This window comes from Camellia sinensis, chromosome 12 (assembly GCF_055761805.1).
Source record: "Camellia sinensis isolate YWXY chromosome 12, ASM5576180v1, whole genome shotgun sequence".
NCBI classification, from domain to species: Eukaryota; Viridiplantae; Streptophyta; class Magnoliopsida; order Ericales; family Theaceae; genus Camellia; species Camellia sinensis.
Window position 1 is genome coordinate 121,479,216 of NC_138972.1, and position 19,429 is coordinate 121,498,644.

The 19,429-nt window shown below is 30.1% G+C and overlaps 1 protein-coding gene and 1 pseudogene across 1 annotated transcript; both read left to right on the forward strand.

The window, feature by feature from the left end:
* The first annotated feature begins 828 nt into the window (after positions 1 to 828).
* LOC145804747 (nifU-like protein 1, chloroplastic) lies at positions 829 to 4,821 on the forward strand. Its single transcript, XM_082899740.1, has 3 exons — positions 829 to 1,341; positions 4,115 to 4,254; positions 4,391 to 4,821. The coding sequence occupies exons 1-3, from the start codon at positions 1,245 to 1,247 to the stop codon at positions 4,577 to 4,579; spliced, it is 426 nt and encodes a 141-aa protein (XP_082755866.1). The 5' UTR covers positions 829 to 1,244; the 3' UTR covers positions 4,580 to 4,821.
* Positions 4,822 to 12,294: 7,473 nt separating this feature from the next.
* LOC114304895 (gibberellin 2-beta-dioxygenase 2-like) lies at positions 12,295 to 18,648 on the forward strand (annotated as a pseudogene).
* The last annotated feature ends 781 nt before the right edge of the window (positions 18,649 to 19,429 follow it).

Sequence of the window (19,429 nt, forward strand, 5' to 3'; positions counted from 1 at the left end):
ATTCATAGCATAACAGGAATAATGTTAAGGATACAAAATTTTCTACCAAATAAATAACCAAATGTCTCGCATGGGTGTAAGGTCTGCAATTTGCGACCTATAACATTTTCCAGCATAACTGCATATATTTTTTACACATTTTTTTTGTAAAAAGCTAAAAATTACTAAAATAAAATGTTTCCAAATAAGGCCAGCCAAAAAACCAAAAAATTAAAAAGCAACACAGTTCCCAAACGAAATCTTTGTAGTTTGTAGTATTTTTCTTCAGCAATGGCTGGTGGCCCGAAAATACATGGCTCAAATGGCTCGAAACACCCAAAACGTCATTTTTGGTGTAAAACGACGTCGTTTTACAGAATTCGAGCCATTCGAGCCACATAATTCGGGCCACCAAACATTATTCATTTTTCTTTTACCAAACATTAATGAATCACAAGGCTTCATTTGGAATATGAGTTGACTTTTGGCTTTAAACTTTTTTAACTATTTTAATTTGGGGTTAAAATAAGTTCGTTTAGGATGAACTTTTTAACTCCTTTAATTTTTATAAAAGAAAAAATAAAAAAATTATAGTTTATATATGACAACTTTCAATCTGAGATTAAAAAATTTATTTTATCTTTTTATAATTAAAAAGTCTTAATATAGGGGTGTAAATTTGACCTGGCCTACATGACATCGGGCTCGGATTTGGGCCGGCCAAGTCGGGTCTCATAAGCTTCCATTAAAATTTAGATTAAATCAAGCCGGTTCATAAGTCAAAAAATTAAGTATAGATTTAAGGCGTATTCGGGCCTTAGAAAGACCACAGGCCGGCCAAGAGCGGCTGAGTCCGACTTCAAAATGATAGTTCAAACCCATACTCGGGTCCCAAACTAGGCTCAGGTTTGAACCTAATCAAACCTAATCGAACCGGACTCACCACATGCCCTAACATAACCCCAACCCACATGCCAAACGGGCACTAACACTCCCGCACCTTTCAATCTACGTTTCTTCTCTGCAGCACAAGAGCTAGACGACAATGGCATCAATATCAGCAACTGGGTTGTCCTCCCCAAATCGACCCCTCTCATTCCCCCCCAAAAATCTCGAATAAATCCCACAAATCTCCATCTTTCGTTTCATTCCAAGGAGGACCCAGATTAGTTCCTCAAAAATGGGCAGTTAAAGCCTCAGCCAGTGGGTCTCCTCCGGGACTCTACTCGGCCAAGATTTTCGAACTCACACCTCAGAACGTTGACATGGTTCTTGAGGACGTTCGGCCTTACCTCATCTCCGATGGTGGCAACGTTGACGTCGTCTCTGTCGCAGACGGTGTCATCTCTCTCAAACTCCAAGGTTTGTTTATTTCTGGCCTATTCTTTCATTGTTTTATGGTTTAATCTAATTGAATTGATTATATTCATCTTATTTTATTTCCAAATGAACATTCAATTTTTGTTAGTATTGGTTTTTGAGCTTGCCTGATAGATACTATTCAATGAGGGCGTCTTTATTTTTCTTTTTTCATTTTTGCTTCTGGGTTTCAATCAGAACATTGTAGAAAACATCATCATGGTAATTGATTGTTTTTAACTCGGGTTTTTTGAAAACAATGTCTGAGACAAACAAAATGAATTTTAGTTTTATTTTCAGTTTTATGGGAAATCAAGAAACAATGTGCGGATAAAATGAGTGCAGCTGAGATTAGAATGGTTAGAGAGATGTGTGTAGGAAAGGTAGAATTAGAAATGGATGTATTCATGAAATTAGAAATAAGACCTATTGAAAATAGGAAAATGAGATACAAATCCATTTTATAGACCCACTTTCTACAATCAGTGATGTGTAAAAGGGGTGATTGGCTGATTGCTAGAGAAGATATGAGAGAAAGTTGTCTTGGATATTCTAAGAGATTGCCACGCCCACGTCAGTGGGTTTGAAAAATGGGTCTTACTTTTGGGGCTGAATTGCACTACTCTTGAAATAAGTTGAAAGAAAACAGGCTAAGGTGATTTGGCCATTTACAACGAAGACCATAAATGGAGATGTTAGGGAGAGGGGAAGATCTAAGCTAACATGGGATACGATAGTAAAAAAAGGATATGAATTGATTTAATTTGACTTATCATATAGCCCTTGATAGAATACAATGGCAAAAAAGGATTCATGTAGCGGACTTCCCTTGATTAGGATACAAGGCGTGGTTTGATATTTTCTGTTTTCTATTACTCTCTGAAAGTAGAAAATTGTTTTTGAAAACTCTCCCAAACACAATCAAAAAAGTTTTATGAGCTCTTTACCTTTGGAATTGCCTCCTATGTCATGCAATAAAAATACGGACTAGGAGATTTGCAGTGAAAGATTCAGGATGAGTGTGATGCGTGCACTCGATGAAAATCTTTCAATCATACCAATTTCAATTTTGCATTTTTTGCTATGAAGTACGGACACGGACACGGACACGGGACACGACACGGACACGGGGACACGCAAATTTTAAAAAAATAGGGGACACGACATGCTGGGGACACGTTTAATAAATATAATTTTATTTATTTATTATATGTCTAAAATAAAAAGAAAATCATTAATTTTTATACAATTACAATAATAATAAAATTAATAAACATATTTTTTAATTTTTTTTAATAAAAAATGAGTTTTTTCAAATAAAAATAATTTATTTTATGAATTTTAGGTTTAACAAAAATAAAGATAAAAAAAAGAAAAAAGAAAAAAAGAGAGAGGGAAGAAAATAAAGGAGGGGAGAGAAATAGAAAAAGAGAGAGAGAGAGAAACGGGTGAAATAAAAAAGAGGGAAAGTGAATCAGCAAAGGAGGAAAGTCAAATGAGAGAGAGAGAGAGAGAGCATAAGTCGAAGCAAAGGGAGGAGAAGAAGGAGAAGAAGATGGAGACAGAAGACAAAGAGGACGAGGCGAAGAAGAAGATAGCAGACGAATACCTCAGCTTCTTCAGTTGATGTGAACAGGTTAGGGCTCCTCTCCTCTCCTCCCTCGCTCTCTTTCTCTGTCTCCTCTTCTCTCCTCCCTCGATCTCTGTCTTCTCTCCTCTCTTGATCTCTTTCTCTGTCTCTATTTCTCTTTCCCTGCTCCTCTCCTCCCTCGACCTCTTTCTGTCGTTCTCTCTTTCTCTCCAATAGTTAGGGCTTTGATCCACCTCAGACGTGTTCGGAAAGTGTCACAGCATGTCCATGGCATCTCCGACTGCAAAAATTCAAAAAAAAAAAAGAGGACACGTTAGAGAGATGTCTGTGTCCAATACGTGTCCGACACTCGTACGTAGGCCCTAGGAACGTGTCAGTGCTTCATAGATTTTCTGTAAGCGTTCAAGTATTAAAGCTGACATTAAGTCCATAACGACTTTGTCCTAAAGATGTTCGCGAAACTAGATCTTTTGCAAATCATAAACATAGAGATGATGTAGATTTTAGAGCCTTCATGTGTTGAATTTTAGATCCCATACCTCAGATGCAATGAATAAAAACAAAAGAGGAAGAATAAAACAAGCATGCAATTGAAACTTCCAACTAACTCAAAAACTATCATACTGCATGCAGCTGAGGCATCCAAAATCATCTAGATGATGTAAATTTGCTAGACAGCGTGACACTTGGCACTGCTGATGAGATACCAAGAATTTGGTGATTTATGTTATTCCCGTGACACTAGATAAGTATTTTTCTAAATTCTACTGTCCCACTTATCAGAACACACATTATAAGCAAAACCAGGCATGCGTAAAGCTTTCATTCATTAAACATGTTTGCAACCACATCCCATTTCAGCTGCCAATCAATGCCATGATGGCTTTAAGATGACAAATAAACCATTGCTAAATTTGTGGTTTGGAATGAATCAGAAATGGCTGAAACTTGAAATTGTTGAGGTGGGTGACCAGTATAAACTCGAGAAAGTTTGTTTCCCCTCATTGTCTGAACTAGTCATTAAAATTTGTTACTCGTGTTCCTGAGCGGTGTTTCTAGGGTGAAAATGGTCATTAGATTTTCAACATAATTATACAAAGTCTGAGTGGTGTTTCAAATTTTGAGCCTTGCAAATTCATTTTTTGTTGTGAACTGGCTAAGATTTCGATGGTAAATGGAAAACAGGAGCATGTGGAAGCTGCCCTAGCTCAACAACTACCATGAAAATGGGGATTGAACGAGTACTGAAGGAAAAATTTGGAGATGCAGTCAAGGATATTTGCCAAGTGTATGATGATGACCGCACAAGTGAGACAACGGTAGAGGTAATTTTTTGCTAACCTGGGCTACGAAGGGAGTAAAAACAATACCAAAATATCTTGAATTTCATCCATTGATAGCAATAATATGAACTACGTTGAAATTTGGGAGTGATTAGAATTTCCTGCTGTGTAAATGTAGGCGGTGAATGGCCATCTTGATATATTGAGGCCAGCCATAAAGAACTATGGTGGGAGTGTGCAAGTATTATCTGTTGAGGGTGGCGATTGCCTTGTAAAGTATGTAGGGCCTGACTCCATTGGATCTGGAGTCAAAGCAGCAATAAAGGAGAGGTTTCCAGACATTACAAATGTTGTGTTTACTGGTTAGGCTGCTGTCAATTTTGGAAGCTCAGGGAAGTAGATGACTGGATTTTCGAATATTTTTCATGAGAGGGGAATATATTAAGCGCCACGATAGAACTTCAATTCCAATGTCTCAGTGTATTTTACCTTCTGTGTGTGACAAACATGCACGCATGTGTGTAAATCCTATATTCACAATGTATAGTCACTCTGTCATCAGTGTGTTGGCTTTGTTCCTTGATCAATAAAATCACTTGTTATGCGTCATTTCAACCATGTTTCTCTTAGCTTCATCTTGGTGTGGAGTCTCTAGTCATTGCTCTAATTGTTTTGTTTCTTTTGATGGGACAAATGAAATATGAAATCATTTCGTTTATCTTCTTGAAGGCATTATATGATATCCCAATTTCTTGCTTAGAAGTAATGGAGATTTTGAGAACAAAACATGATTTTTTAAAATAACAATTGGCTAAATTTTGTCTATTTAAAGTCTGGAATAACAGGTATCGCATGACTTGTCAGCTGTATGAAACTCCAAACAGATTCCATGTCTGAGTGGGGCTGTAGACCTAGCCATTTTAGCTGGAGATAATAGCAGCCACTAATTTAACATTAAAATGCATTAAAAATCACAACCTTGGGTTTTATGCTTAAAAACAAACTAAATTCTTTTGAAACATATTATATTTTAGTATTTACATCAAAGAAACTTAGCTAAATTCTTTCCAAGCAGTCTGTATTACATCAAAGAAACTACTCTTAAGGATGAGTAGTTAATAAGTGTTTCACTATTCTCAACATTTGTTTACATTGTAATTAATTAATTAAATTCAAGTTTCTTCTATATACTGTTGTAATTAATTGATCTTCTATTGATAATTAAGATTTTCTGAAATAAAATAGTTTAGAATAGTAGAACCAAATTGGTATTTGTACTTTAGTTTTGGTTTGATTACATAGCTTCAATGGCTGGTTCTAGTTTTAATTTTTTAAAATCATAAGAAGCGGTTTAGTCCCATGATCACTTTAAAATCAAACCAATCCGATTCATGACCACCTCTATTGACGTTAACAACGTTCAAAAATCAACAAGGGAATATGAGTCTGGGGTAGCACTCTCGGCATGAAGTTTGGTGGTATTTATTGTACTATATCAGTTAGGATTTCAATGTGAGAGTGTGAAAGCATTGTAGACTAAAATGATTCAGAGCTCTATAATTATTGCTTAGAATGGATTTGATCTCCTATCATTTGTTGACGTAGACACATTATTGAACCTTGTATATATATATATATCTTATATATCTTGTTTGCAATTCCATTCTAGGCTTCTTAGCTTGACAAAGTTTGGTTTTGGTAAGATTGTGACAATTGTGTTTGTGTATAATGGATTTGATCTACTTTGACTCAAAGACGTAGCATATTATCAAGTTACGTATATATTGTATTCTGTGTACTTAGTTTATTTATATTACTACTTTATAATTGGATTGGTTTCTTGAACAGTCCATTGGGCTGGATATCAGCATAACAAATGACATGAGGTTAATAGAATAATTCAGCAGAAATCATCAAAGAAATCAATGTAACGACGTTCTTACTGTCAATCACCAAAACGACATCAGTAATATTCCATCAATTCTTCTTTCTCTTTTGTTTTCTTTTCCCCTACTAGAACGGCAAGACATGAGCTAATTCTCAAGTCCTTGTATGATTATTTTGTTTGGCCTTAATTAAGCCCATTGGCATTGGGATTAAAAGATAAGAAAGCACTAACCCCCAGTTAAGATTAAGTCCAAAGACAAACATCTAATTAAGTAGGATCCAACTAACTAGGTCAAATAGTCTAAAGACCACAACATACATTCTTTTCTTGTTCTTTTATTTCCTTGTGTTCTCATATTGAGAAAGAGTAGCGATATATAAATAGTATTTTTATGCGGAATGATGTGTCTATTTTGACTTGTAGTTTCAAAAGTATTGTTGATATATCGTTTGAATGAGTTTCTTTGTATGAAAATACTTGGGTTTGTTTGGAAAATGGTTTTTTGATTTTTTTGATTAAAATATAAGGTGAAAAAAATTAACATATTTGAAAAGGATTTTTTAAATTTTTACGAAAAAAATATGTAAAAGTAGTGTAAATGGGAATTTTTTTTGACTTGGTAAAGTGAATGAGAAGAAATATTTGACCTTTTTTGTATGAGTTGAAAACTTTTTGATGATTTTAATAACTTTTTGACCAAAATAGTTACTTGCCAAACGCAGCCTGATCGTAAATCATTTTTTGTTAGAAAAATAGGCAGAGAAACTCCAATTAAGACTTGGTCCAAGGAAGAACTTCTAATTAATAAAGTCCAACGCCAATTCCAACTACATATGGCAAAGGTTTTTTTGTTATTGTCATTTGTTCTTTGGCTTTACTTGTTTGTCTTGTGTTTCTTTGTTGGTGCTTAACTGTCTGGTGACTGAGACACTGAAAGTTAAATAACTACTAATTTATTTAATTTTTTTGAGTTTTGTTGTGTTTCATAGACAATGCTTTTATGTAAAGTGACTGAGACTATAGTTAGATGAAAGGATTCACATTGTTGTTCAAATCGAATTTCTAGTCATAACTGACGGTTGCATCTGATTTTTTTTTTTTATAAATTTTTTTATATGATTTATTTACGTTGTGTTTGGTTAAAGGATTTTAGAAGGGATTTGAAAAGGAAAAAAGAAAGGTAGGTGAAATGTAAATAAAATATACTTATTTTTCACCTAATTTCACACACTTTTTCCTTTTTTCTTTCTATATCTATTTCCAAATCTCCCAACCAAACACAACAAACTTTTTGATATGAGATCACAAAATTATCACTAATTTAAACTCACCACTATTATCGTTTTCGACTTCCTTCCCTGTTTAAGCATAATTTCTCTAAAAATTAATAGGTAGTATATAGTCTAATGACATGTTTAATGGTTCCACTTTGGCTTCCTAATTAACTAATTTACAAAATTATGAATCACCTAATTTGATTTTATTGCAGCTGGCTGGGACAGTACACATGCAATCAGTGACATAAATATGTTTTAGAGGCTTGTGCCAAGTGGCAAGGAAGGAGGAATTTAAGACCCACTTTTACTTTTTTCACTATTACCTAACATATAATAATTTGCAAGGAAATCACTTTTTATTTTTGCTCATTTAAAAAAATAAAAAAACCTACATTACATTGCATATACAATATTAATAATAATGGAAGGTATTGTCCTCTGGTTTTCATGTTCTATATATCGGCCGGCTTTGTCCATAGAAAGTAAGACATGTATTCCTAAAATTTAGGATTGAGAATGATCGATCAATAATATGATATTTGGAAAATACTATTCACTTCATTTTTGTATATATTTTATTATTTTATTTATATATCTTTTACTCATAGTTTTATGTGTGAATTTTGTAAGTCATTAGGTTTAATAATGTTAGCAATCTCTAAAATAACACTTTTAAATATATTTACATGACAAGAGATCAAATCTAAGTTAATTGATTATTAAATAAAATAACATGCAGGAGTCCATGTCATTGGAGATAAATTTAGAAGTCTTAGCATTTCTATTTCCATGCCATACAAATGCCATACAAATTGACAGAAATGCCAGAAATCTTTAAAGCATATATTTAAATTTACCTGTAATGATGTGGTAGGGGGTTGATATGATTGATTTGAAAACCAATTAATAATTACAATAACTTAAATACAACGGTCCATATCATGATGTGTATTTAAAAATCATAATTTAAAAGTTTCAAGTTTCTTTTTAAGTTGGAATTTATTTGTTGAGTATTATTAAAATTTGTTGGATGGGGTTTTTTTATATATTTTTTTAGGGGCAAAAGGTGGAGGACCAACGACATATTTTGCATTGTTGACAATAATTTTATGAACTATTTGCTCTTCTTATGGGTGAAAGTAACAAAAGTACTGTTGTAGTTTGGTGAAGAAAAAAAAAATCCTAAATTTTGTTTTTCATACCTTGTATTTGAATTTTAAATTTGATATATAAAAAGAAGAGAAATAGAATAGAAGCAAAAATCTTTTTTTCATCTTCTTTATGGGACATTTATCTCGTCTTATAATTTTATATTCATGAATTTAAAATTTAAACATAACAACTAAATCAAATGCACAAAATCTTAATCGACCTTGTCCAAATTTTCTAATGTCGAGAAACAAAGACCAAGAAATTTTTTTAAGAAAGTGTACAATATAAAATGTTGTGCAAAAACTAATACTTTACAAATATGAATATAGTATTGTGAAATTATATTTTAGTAAACTAATGGGTACCAGAAATTTTTTGCCATGTAATACTGTGCCTGTTTGGCAGAAATTATTTACAGCTTATTTCAGTTTTCAGCTTAATTTAAGCTATTTTGATGTGTTTGGTTTAGCTTATAGCTTATACCTTATAGCTTTGTGGAAGTCAGAAATCAGCTTATTCTTTGAGTGGGGCAGGAGATGCTTTAAGAATAAGCTGGAAATCAGCTTAAGCTGAAAGTTATAAGCTATAAGCTGTTTAGGCATAAACTATAAGCACTTTCCCATAGCTCTACCAAACAGGGCTACTCTACCCAATTATTTATTATCAGACACAAATATAAATATGATAACTCACTATTTAAATTAATCATAATAATAATAAAAATAAATAAATAAAATCAAGTAAGCAAGATTTTTAACTATATGACCTCGTTTGTTTGGGGTTATAAGGAGGGGATTGGATTTGATAGTAAGGAGGGGATTGAAAGATAGGAAGGAGATTAGTAATCCCTTGGTATTAGTAAGGAGGAGGAAGGGGGATTGGTAAGGAAGAGGTAGAGATGGTATTAGAAAAATAGTGAGGGGATTAGAAATTTTTTTATTTTTTTTATTTTTTATAAATTGGGAATTTTTTTTAAATATAATGTTTAATTTTTTATATTTATTTATTTATTTTATTATTTTATATAAAAATAATTTAATAATTCCTCACTATTAATCTCCCCACTATCAATCCCCTCGTTATAAATTCTTTCCATCTGAAAATAAACGGACCTATGCGCTCCAAAACACACTAATTTAATCCTAACCATTGTTTTCCTGATCCCTAAAAGTCTGGAATGTAGACTTTTTCTGCAATAATTGCACACATTTTTTAAATGAGTGTTTTTTTTGAAATTTTTAAAGTAAGAATTACTATTTAATTCCACGCCGTCGGTTACAAAATCGAATCAGAGGGGACAAACAGCCGTAAATCATAATTGTTTTTCTTTTAAAAAAAAAAATTATTTTTAGTGATTTTTATTTATTTATTGTTGAAATATGCTATTTTCATAACCTAGAAAGATTTTAAAAATAATTATAAAAAAAACTTCAAAAAAGTGTTTTTTAAAAAAATAAAAGAAAAAAATCCAACTTTTTAACTTTTTTTTTTCTTTCTTTAATGAAGTTTTTTTATTTTATAAAAATGATTTAATTTTTGTGAAGGATATCTAAAAGTGACAAATAAAATAAAATAAACAGCTGTTAAACGTCATGCTTCACTTTTATTATAATCATTCATTTTCTTATATGATCATAATCTGATCACTTGACTAAGTAATTTCAATGAATTTAATTTTTTATAAAAATAATCAGTGTGTTTAATTTGAGTTTTTTGAATTAAATTTTTTAATTTTTATGTTTTTTTATTTTTAGTGAATATTATTTAAATTTTAAACATTTTTTTTTTTACTTTTTAGATGTACCTTACTTAGATGTATCTAAAAAATAAAAAATTTATGAAAAAATATTTTAAAAAATTAATAAATACATAAAAATATAAAAAATGTACTGAATTATCGTATTTTGGATATTTAGTGAATTTTTAAAATGTTTTCTTTATAAATTTTTTACTTTTTAGATATATCTAAGTTAAGTATGCTTAAAAATTTGCTTAAAATATTAAAAAAAATAAATAAAAACAAAAAAATACGAAAAATAAGAAAGTAAAACTTTTTGAAAAGTATTTTTTAAAAAGTAAAACCAAGCAATGCACTAACAATTTGAATATCAAAAGAGGCCCAAGACAAACCCGTACCAAGAAAACTAAACTGCAGATCAAAGTTCATTTATATGGGCGAGAGAAACCTGGTTTTTATGAATATATACTTTTGAGTTAAATTAAGGTCATTCATTGAGTTACAAATTATACTCAATTAAAATTTTCACTCGTTTGTTTTTATTAGGGTAAATTACAAACACATTTTTTAAGATTTACTTAAATTACAAATTACTTCCTGTGATTCTAAGAATTATATTATGCTCTTTAAGATTTTTAATTTCATAATAAATAGGTCATTTTATTAATAAATAATCAAGTTAATTAATAATTTTTAATATTGTTAAAATTTTATTTCAATTAATAATTCAGATAATTTTATTATTATATAGGTGAACAGTTAAAAATTTCACTTTTTCAATTAATTCTGTTAAATGAAAAATCCTGACAGAAAAGTATTTGTAATTTTTCAAACTACGATAAGACAATTCATATTTTAATTCACAATGAGACAATTCATATTATAAGTAAACTTGAGGGGTGTATTTGTAATTCATCATTTTTATTATGAATTCCACGTCTGCACAAGAACATGTTCAAAAGCGGGCATATAAATCCCAATTTTAGCTTTTTTTAAAGCTTTGAAATGACCAAAATATATGAAATTTCTTACCTTTTGCAAATGATTAAATCTAGCATGTTTGACTGATTTTAAGCTTTGAATTGACCATCATTTTAGTTGTTGCAATTCTTTTCGTTTCTTTTTTATGTTTATAATGGATCACATGTATAGATTGGACCAATTGATGCATTGGCCATGGCCTAAAAAACATTTTAAAAGGTTACAAAGGTCTACTTATTTAATAGTTATGTCTGAATTTTATAATTGACTTCATAATGAAATTTATTTTTGTTTAATCTTCTTAGTCTGTATTGGCATGAGACTCTTGTTTTTTCTTTATTTAAATATGACTGAATCACTATTTAATTTGTTATTTCATTTTCAAATTAATTTTAATTTACGTCAAAATTACTTGAAGGTAAACTAATATTTAATAACAATTTATGAAGTAAAAAAGAAAAGTTAGCCTCCGTTTGGGAAGTGGGTTGTCTTTTTGGCTTTTTTGGCTATTTTAACTTGGGCTTAAAAGTTTGGTTTGGGAAGGACTTTTTGGCTTTTTTGAATTTTTTTGTGAGAGAAGAATGTAATGATTATGGATTGGATGTGATGTTTTGTTTGTTATGTATTTTATTTTTTATGACTAAAATAGCCAAAAAAGCCTGCAAACCCACTTGCCAAACACGGGCTTAATATGATTAGCCCACATATGTATATATAATTTTAGGATCTAGATTGTTTTCTCTCCAAATCTACATCCATCAATTCTAAATTCTATTTCAATATTAGTGTGCATTCGACCATATCTAGAATAAATAATTATTTACCTATTTCAATTTTATGTAATTGTTCTACTTATATAACATAATCCATATATATATGTATATATATATTAAGTTATATAAATAAAATTTTCTTATGAATGCAGTGGAATCAACATTATTAAATGCACATGTAACCTATTATTTTATATTGAGTCTCTCCCTCTCTCGTGTATATAAATACCAAATTGTGTGTGTGTATGTTTCAAAGTTGGAACATAAAATCCATTCTTCAACCTTCCATAATCTTTCTTCTTCTATCGCTATATATATTTGCAGATATTTAAGTATGGTTGTGCCATCTCCGACTCCATTTCGGACCAAGAAGGCAAGGGCTGTGGGAATTCCCATTATTGACCTCTCTCTTGAGAGGTCTGTGTTGTCTGAGAAAATTGTGCAGGCATGTCAAGACTATGGTTTCTTCAAGGTGGTCAACCATGGTGTTCCCATGGAGATCATTGCAAGAATGGAGAAGGAAGGGAGTGATTTTTTCGCAAAACCCGCTTCGGAGAAGCAACAACAAGCGGGGGGCCTGCCTAGTCCATTTGGTTATGGCTGCAAAAATATTGGCTTCAACGGTGATGTGGGTGAGCTTGAGTTTCTTCTTCTTCACACAAACCATCTCTCCATTTCTGACATATCCAAAGCTATCTCCTCTGTTAACCCAACAAAGTTCAGGTAATATTATTATTATTATGTTACTCATATGTCTATGTCAATGGCAGGAAAAAATTTAAGTATATAGAGTGACATTTTAGAAACATAGTAAAAAGTTATTTTTTGGATAAAATATCTAAAAACGTGACTGTAAAAAACGTAACAAAATGTCTTTGGGAAGTGTCAATGTAATCTTAAAATTACAAATTAGGGCCTATGAAAAAAAAATAAAAAAATAAATCTCTTATGTTGGATAAGGGTATTTTGATCATTTTAATTTGATTTGACATCATAAATAAATATTAAACTAAAAAGTAAAAAGTCAGTTTTTTACCAACTTTTCAAATCACTTTAAAAAAACTAAAAAACTAGATAAAAAGTCAAAAACTAACTTTTTACTAAGGCCTCGTTTGGGAACAGGCTAATTTAGTAACTTTTTGACTATTTGGCTAAAAAGGTAGGTAAAAAAAACTTGTATGTTTGGGATGACTTTTTGGCTAATTATGAAAAGAAGTGCAAAAAGTAGAGAGAAAAGAGAATCTTTGACTTTTTGGTATGGGTTGTTAGCTTTTTGGCTAATTTAGTAACTTTTTGGCTAATTGACTAAAATAGCCTCTTGCCAAACGAGGCCTAACTTCCCAAAACAACCCAAAATTTGATCACAGAATAATCAGTGATAATTTTCTTGCTTGATATGAGTCCTATTAAATGCGTGTCATTTATTTCAAGTAAAAGGATTGCCTCAAGTGTTATAATCAAATTTTCATGAATCTAGAAGAACATAATTGTTATATAATCTTGTTCACGGTTATCCAATTCTTACTTGGTATGTATATCTCTCTATTGCAATTTTGGAGTTCTCTTAAATTAAAATGGAAATACTATGAATCTTACTTAAATATTTTAATTTATCTTAAATGAGAGCTGTGTGATTGAGATTAAATTAGTATAGTGTAAAATATATATGTAAAATAAATTTTAAATCATAAGATGACAATTTTAAATAATTTTTAAATAATTAAATTTAAATTTATAATATTAACGGATAAAAAAAGCAATTATTTACACGTTGACTAAAAGTCATCAAATAATGTTGAAAAGAAGCCACTTGTCTATTTTCCGTTTCAACTTCTTTTCAATGCCAATAGTTATTGTACTTAGGCCAAGTTTGGCTAATCAATAAAAGTGAACTTATTTCATCTTTTTATTTTTTTTTAGGTTATATCAATCAACATCTTTTCTCTATTTTTTTTTATACATAATACAAAAAAAAGTCAAAAAATATACTTATTTAGTCTTTCCAAACTTGACCTTAATATTCCAATGTACCAAAAAAAAAAAAAAAAGTTATTGTACTTCCACGTCAATTGATTATAAAATTAAACACAACCGTTTTACATAAATCAAAGGCATGAGTTAAATTGACAAAATAAGCACAAAAATAAGGCCTTGTTTGGGGATTTGTTCTTTTAGCCAAAAGGTAAAGTCATTCAAAAAATTTAAAAGTTAACAACTTTAAAAAGTCAAAAATTATATTTTCTTCTACTTTTTACACATTTTTTCATAAAGAATTAAAAAATCATCTCAAACATACTATTTTTTTTACATCATATTTTAATTTAAAAATCAAAAAATTACTAAAAAAGTATATTCCCAAACGAAATTTAAATTAATAAGACAAAATATCACATTTAAAATTATAATTATTTTATTTTTCTTTTACAACCATCACATCCAAAATAAAATAAAAAATTCTTCCCACAAGGAGTTAATTTAGCTAATAGTTAATTTAGTTCTTTCCGAAGGAAGGCTTAATTAATGGCGTAGCAAGAAACTTTACGGATGGCACATTATATTAATCCACCTTTATTAAACGGTAGAGTGACAAATATCTAATTTCAATTGCAAGAATAATACTATACGTACCAATTGATATATTAATTAATGTATTAATTGATGATGTGACATAATTTAAGAGGTTTTTAGAATTTATAATGTGATTAATAAGTGAGATCAATAATAATGCCATAACTAGTATTGATACATTAATTAATATATTAATTAGTGCATGTAGCACTACTGCATCCTATTTGTTCGGTGCATTAGGTGACTAAAAGGCTAATTAATAATTTTTTCTGTCGGGGTGTTTGGGAAGAAAAAAAATAGCTCAATTTAGGCTAAAATTTACAAAAAGACAAAATAGGCTAAAATAGCTAATAAGACAAAATATCACATCAAACCCATAATCATTTCACTTTTTCTTTCACAAACATCATATCCAACCACAAAAAAATCCAATCATCTTTCCAAACACAAAAATTTTAGCCTACTAAAATAGTCAAAAACTAAAATAGCCTACTAAAATAGTCACTTCCCAAACGAGGCCTGTATTGGTGTCAGCTCCTTACAAATGGACGCTATATTGTGTTCAAGAAAAAAAATAAAAAAATAAATATACATGTATATAAGATTCTAGAAAGGAAAGTTAATTTGTATCGCCAACCAAAAAAAAAAAAAAAAAACCTTAATCTCATTTTGAAAGGTTCATCATCAACTATATAAAAATTATAATTTTTTTTTGAAATCTAAAAATAATTAAGAAATTTGTAAATTTCTTAAAGATATGATAATTATAGATCAGTAATTTTCAACTTTGATGATTTTTCCAATTCAGTATTCTAAAGAAATAAAATGAAAATTTCAATTTCATTTATAAAATAAAATGAAAAAATCAAATTATCATTATGACAGAGGGCGACGTCATATTTTTTTTTGCAATGTATAGGAGGTTTAGGGCTAGAGCAGTAAATTATCCATAATTTATAACTAGCATTTTATTTAAAAAGTTCACGTTTTGCTCAAAGTGTTCCAATTTAACTTAACTCTTATATGATGCTATCTACATATAAAATGAATATAAATTATATCTTAATTTTTTTAAAATAAAATTTTGAGTAAAAATTATGATCACTAAGCATTGTTAGGCCAAGAGATATTGAATAGAGAATACTATTCATTGAACAATCGAAATCTCAAAACTAGAGGTTTTGGACTAGTGGTTATATAGCACCATTTTTTAGTGTGAGATTTTGAATTTAACTTCTATATAGGGTTATTAAACGAATCAAGTACTTGAATTCGACTAATTAAAGATTCATTTGAGATCGATTCGTTAGGTAAAGAAATTGAGTTTGAACACAAATTTAAACCTGTTAAGTTTTCAAACAAAGTTTGAACAACCTACTACACTGCTTTATAAACTTATATATACTATAAAAAATTAAATTACGTGAGCTCGTCTTGTGTTTGGCTCATTAAAAACTCGTTTGTGATCAAATTGTTACATAAATAAACTAAGTTTGAATATAATTTTAAGCTTATTAAATTATCAAAACAAGTTTGAACAACTTACAACTTGGCTCATTTTCAGCCATACTCTTATAAAGAGAAATTTAACACAATATGTGATGGTATTTATCTGTCCCCATTGTCCCCATTATAAAAGTTACACGTAATAGTTAATTATTTTTTTTCCAAGTTTACCTATTATAAAAAAAGAAAGAAAGGAAATCTCATATAAGATCATGAAATTTTTTAATTTATTTTATTCAAAGGTCATGAGCTAAACATGAATTATTACCTGGAAAGTATACAAGTTCATGTGAGTTTATTTTATTTTATTTTTTGATTCAAAGGCCATGAGAGTTTTTTCTGAAAGGGAATTATTACCTGAAAAGTATACAAATGAAATTGACATGAGATCTTGGTAAGTTCAAAAAGAAATTAAAGAAAAAAAAAACCTTGTAAACTACTTATAGATTAAAATAGCTAAAGGCTCAGAAATTATATCTAGAATCTTACTCTGAAAATTAACGTAGGATTTAAATTTAACTTTTATGCGGTTGGAATTATATTTAAAATGAATTTAAATGATATTGAATTTTTAAAATAAATAATATTACTGATTATAGGTACATTTGTCCTGGGTAAAGCATTGCACATGCATTGCTTCAACTTTATGGATTATTTCAAGTCCATGCAGTAATGGCATTGGAAGAAATTGAAGTGGTAGTACAATAACAGACTCAGTAGAAACAAATCAAAAACTTAGTACAATAATAGTGTCAGAAACAAATCAAAATCAAAATCAAAGATAGAGATTGAGCCTCCATGCATTGCGTTATGTGTCCTTTACCAATTTTGGACCTCTGCCTTGAACATTTTTTTCCAATTAAAGAATTTCCAAGCTGGCGATGATCATGAAAATACTGATATTTTTCTCAGCTTAAAATCCCTCAGATATTTTATCGTCTTCTACAATTCTCCTTTTTATTTTACTAATTTAAAATAAAAAAATAAATAGGAGAGCTCAATTCATTGTGATAATCTTTTATAAGCATAATTATAAGAGTTCTTATTTGCAAGAGATTTAGAACCAAAACGAGACAAGGAGAGGCATGGATGGGCCCCTAGTCCCACCAACATCCTGAAGAGCTAAAGTTGGGATATGAGAATCACATTACCCTCACAAAGACTCGAACCTAAAGTTATAGGTTGGCTAAACTAACGTGATGCTCAAAGAGCCCTATGTTACGATAATAAAATATAATCCTTTTGTAGTAGGACCCGTCACTTTGTGTTAGTATAAACTATGTTAACATATGTGGTATTTAATATTTTGTTATTGAAGTATTAGGCTTTTGGAGTAAAATTATATGACAAGTAGCACATGACACTCTAAAATACCTCAATAATTTTATGTGACATAGAGGCTGAGAAATTATCAATATTTCCTATTCTTCCTTGGTGTAGAGTTTGAAATGAATTTTATATTTGACAGTTGTGCTGTGAATGATTATATACAAGCAGTTAGGAGCTTGACATGCGAGATGCTAGATCTAGTGGCCGAAGGTTTATTTGTTCCAGACAAATCCGTCTTCAGTAGGCTTATCGGAGACGTCCATAGTGATTCATGTTTCAGGCTCAATCACTACCCTCCTATGGAAAACTCTAGGGAATGGGATCCATCTCCAAAGCTTAATGCAAACACTCGTATGGGGTTTGGAGAGCATTCTGACCCTCAAATCTTGACCATCTTGCGATCAAACGATGTTGAAGGCCTTCAAATTTGTTTACATGATGGGTTATGGGTCCCTATCACTCCTGACCCCACTGAATTGCGTGTTTGTAGGTGATGTTTTACAGGTTAGTATATATATTCATTTTTATTATTTTACCCATATTCAGTATGCAATTATTATTTATTTTTTATACAGAAATTATGTTTGTATGACATTTTCATTAACTCCCATTAAGCTTGACAAGTCAAAACTATGAAACTAGAAATAAAAAAATACTCCCAAAATGAAATGTATGAACTAAATTTATTTTAAATATGATTCATACTACATTAATATAAACTTATATCATACATTTTATTTTTGGGATACTTTTTCATGGCACATATCTTTTCCAATTTTGTTATTGACATATTCCTAATTGATGCTGGCAATGAAAGGCTATGACAAATGGAAAGTTTGTGAGCGCAAGACACAGAGTAATAGTAGCAAACTCAGTGAAACCCAGAATGTCAATGATATATTTTGGGGCTCCACCCATTAATGCATGGATCTCTCCTCTTCCAAAGATGGTATCACCCCAAAAACCAAGTCTCTACAAACCGTTCACTTGGAGTGAATTCAAGAAAGCTGCCTACTCTCTACCTTTGGGAGATTGTCGTCTCAACCGTTTTAAAGATTCTCTTCAAATAAGTCTAAGAACACAGAAACTATAGTCACAAAATATGACACGTAATTTATATTAAGGGACAAGATTTTTTAAAAGTGGATCTAATCCCTTCATATCAAATTCTGTAAAATTTTATCTATTTATGCGTATTCTGTGTTTAATTTTTATATTCATAACTGAATTATATATATGTGTGTGCGCGCACGCACGTGTGTTTGATAGAAGTTAAAGAAAGGGTGTGTCTGAATTATGATGGCAGGGGAATTTTTTGTGCTCCAAGTGCTTCGGCTGTGTATTTATGTGTTTTTTTCATTATGCTTCAAGTGGGAAATGATTTGTGCTTTTACATTAAAAAAAACTATAGTGTGAGTTTTCAATACGTACAATGACCTTTTGCGTTGGATTTCGCCCTGAAGAAAATGCTTTTGTTGCTCCTCCTTTCTTCTTCTTCTTCTTCTTTTTTTATTTTATTTTATTTTCTTTTGGTTTTTTGTTTTCTCATTTGGTCAATAAATTTGAAGCACAGTAATGTTATGAACTAAGAGAATTTTGTTTTTTTTTCAAAAAAAACTCTGAAAAAACAATGTGTTGTTGTGATTTGTTTAAATATGGGTTCCATTGTACAATAAGGGAAAGAGTTCGGCAATTTTTTTGTTGCTTTCTTTTTTTTTTTTTTTTTCTCTTCTTTTTTCATTAGTGAAATTTTTACAAATATCTTTAAAATTTATTTATCCTTTTTAGGTATTTTTAGACCAAACCAGAATAATAATTTTTTTAAAACCAAATTTGAAAAAAGTCCATGAAAAACAAGGTAAATAGTGTTTTTTTTTTTTTTTTTTTCTGTCTTAGTGAACTTTTTTCAAAATTGACTCATTTTTTATTATTGAATTTTTTTGGTGTTCTAAAAGGACCTAAAAACTAAAAAACTGAACTAAAAGGACCTAAAAACTTAAAAATT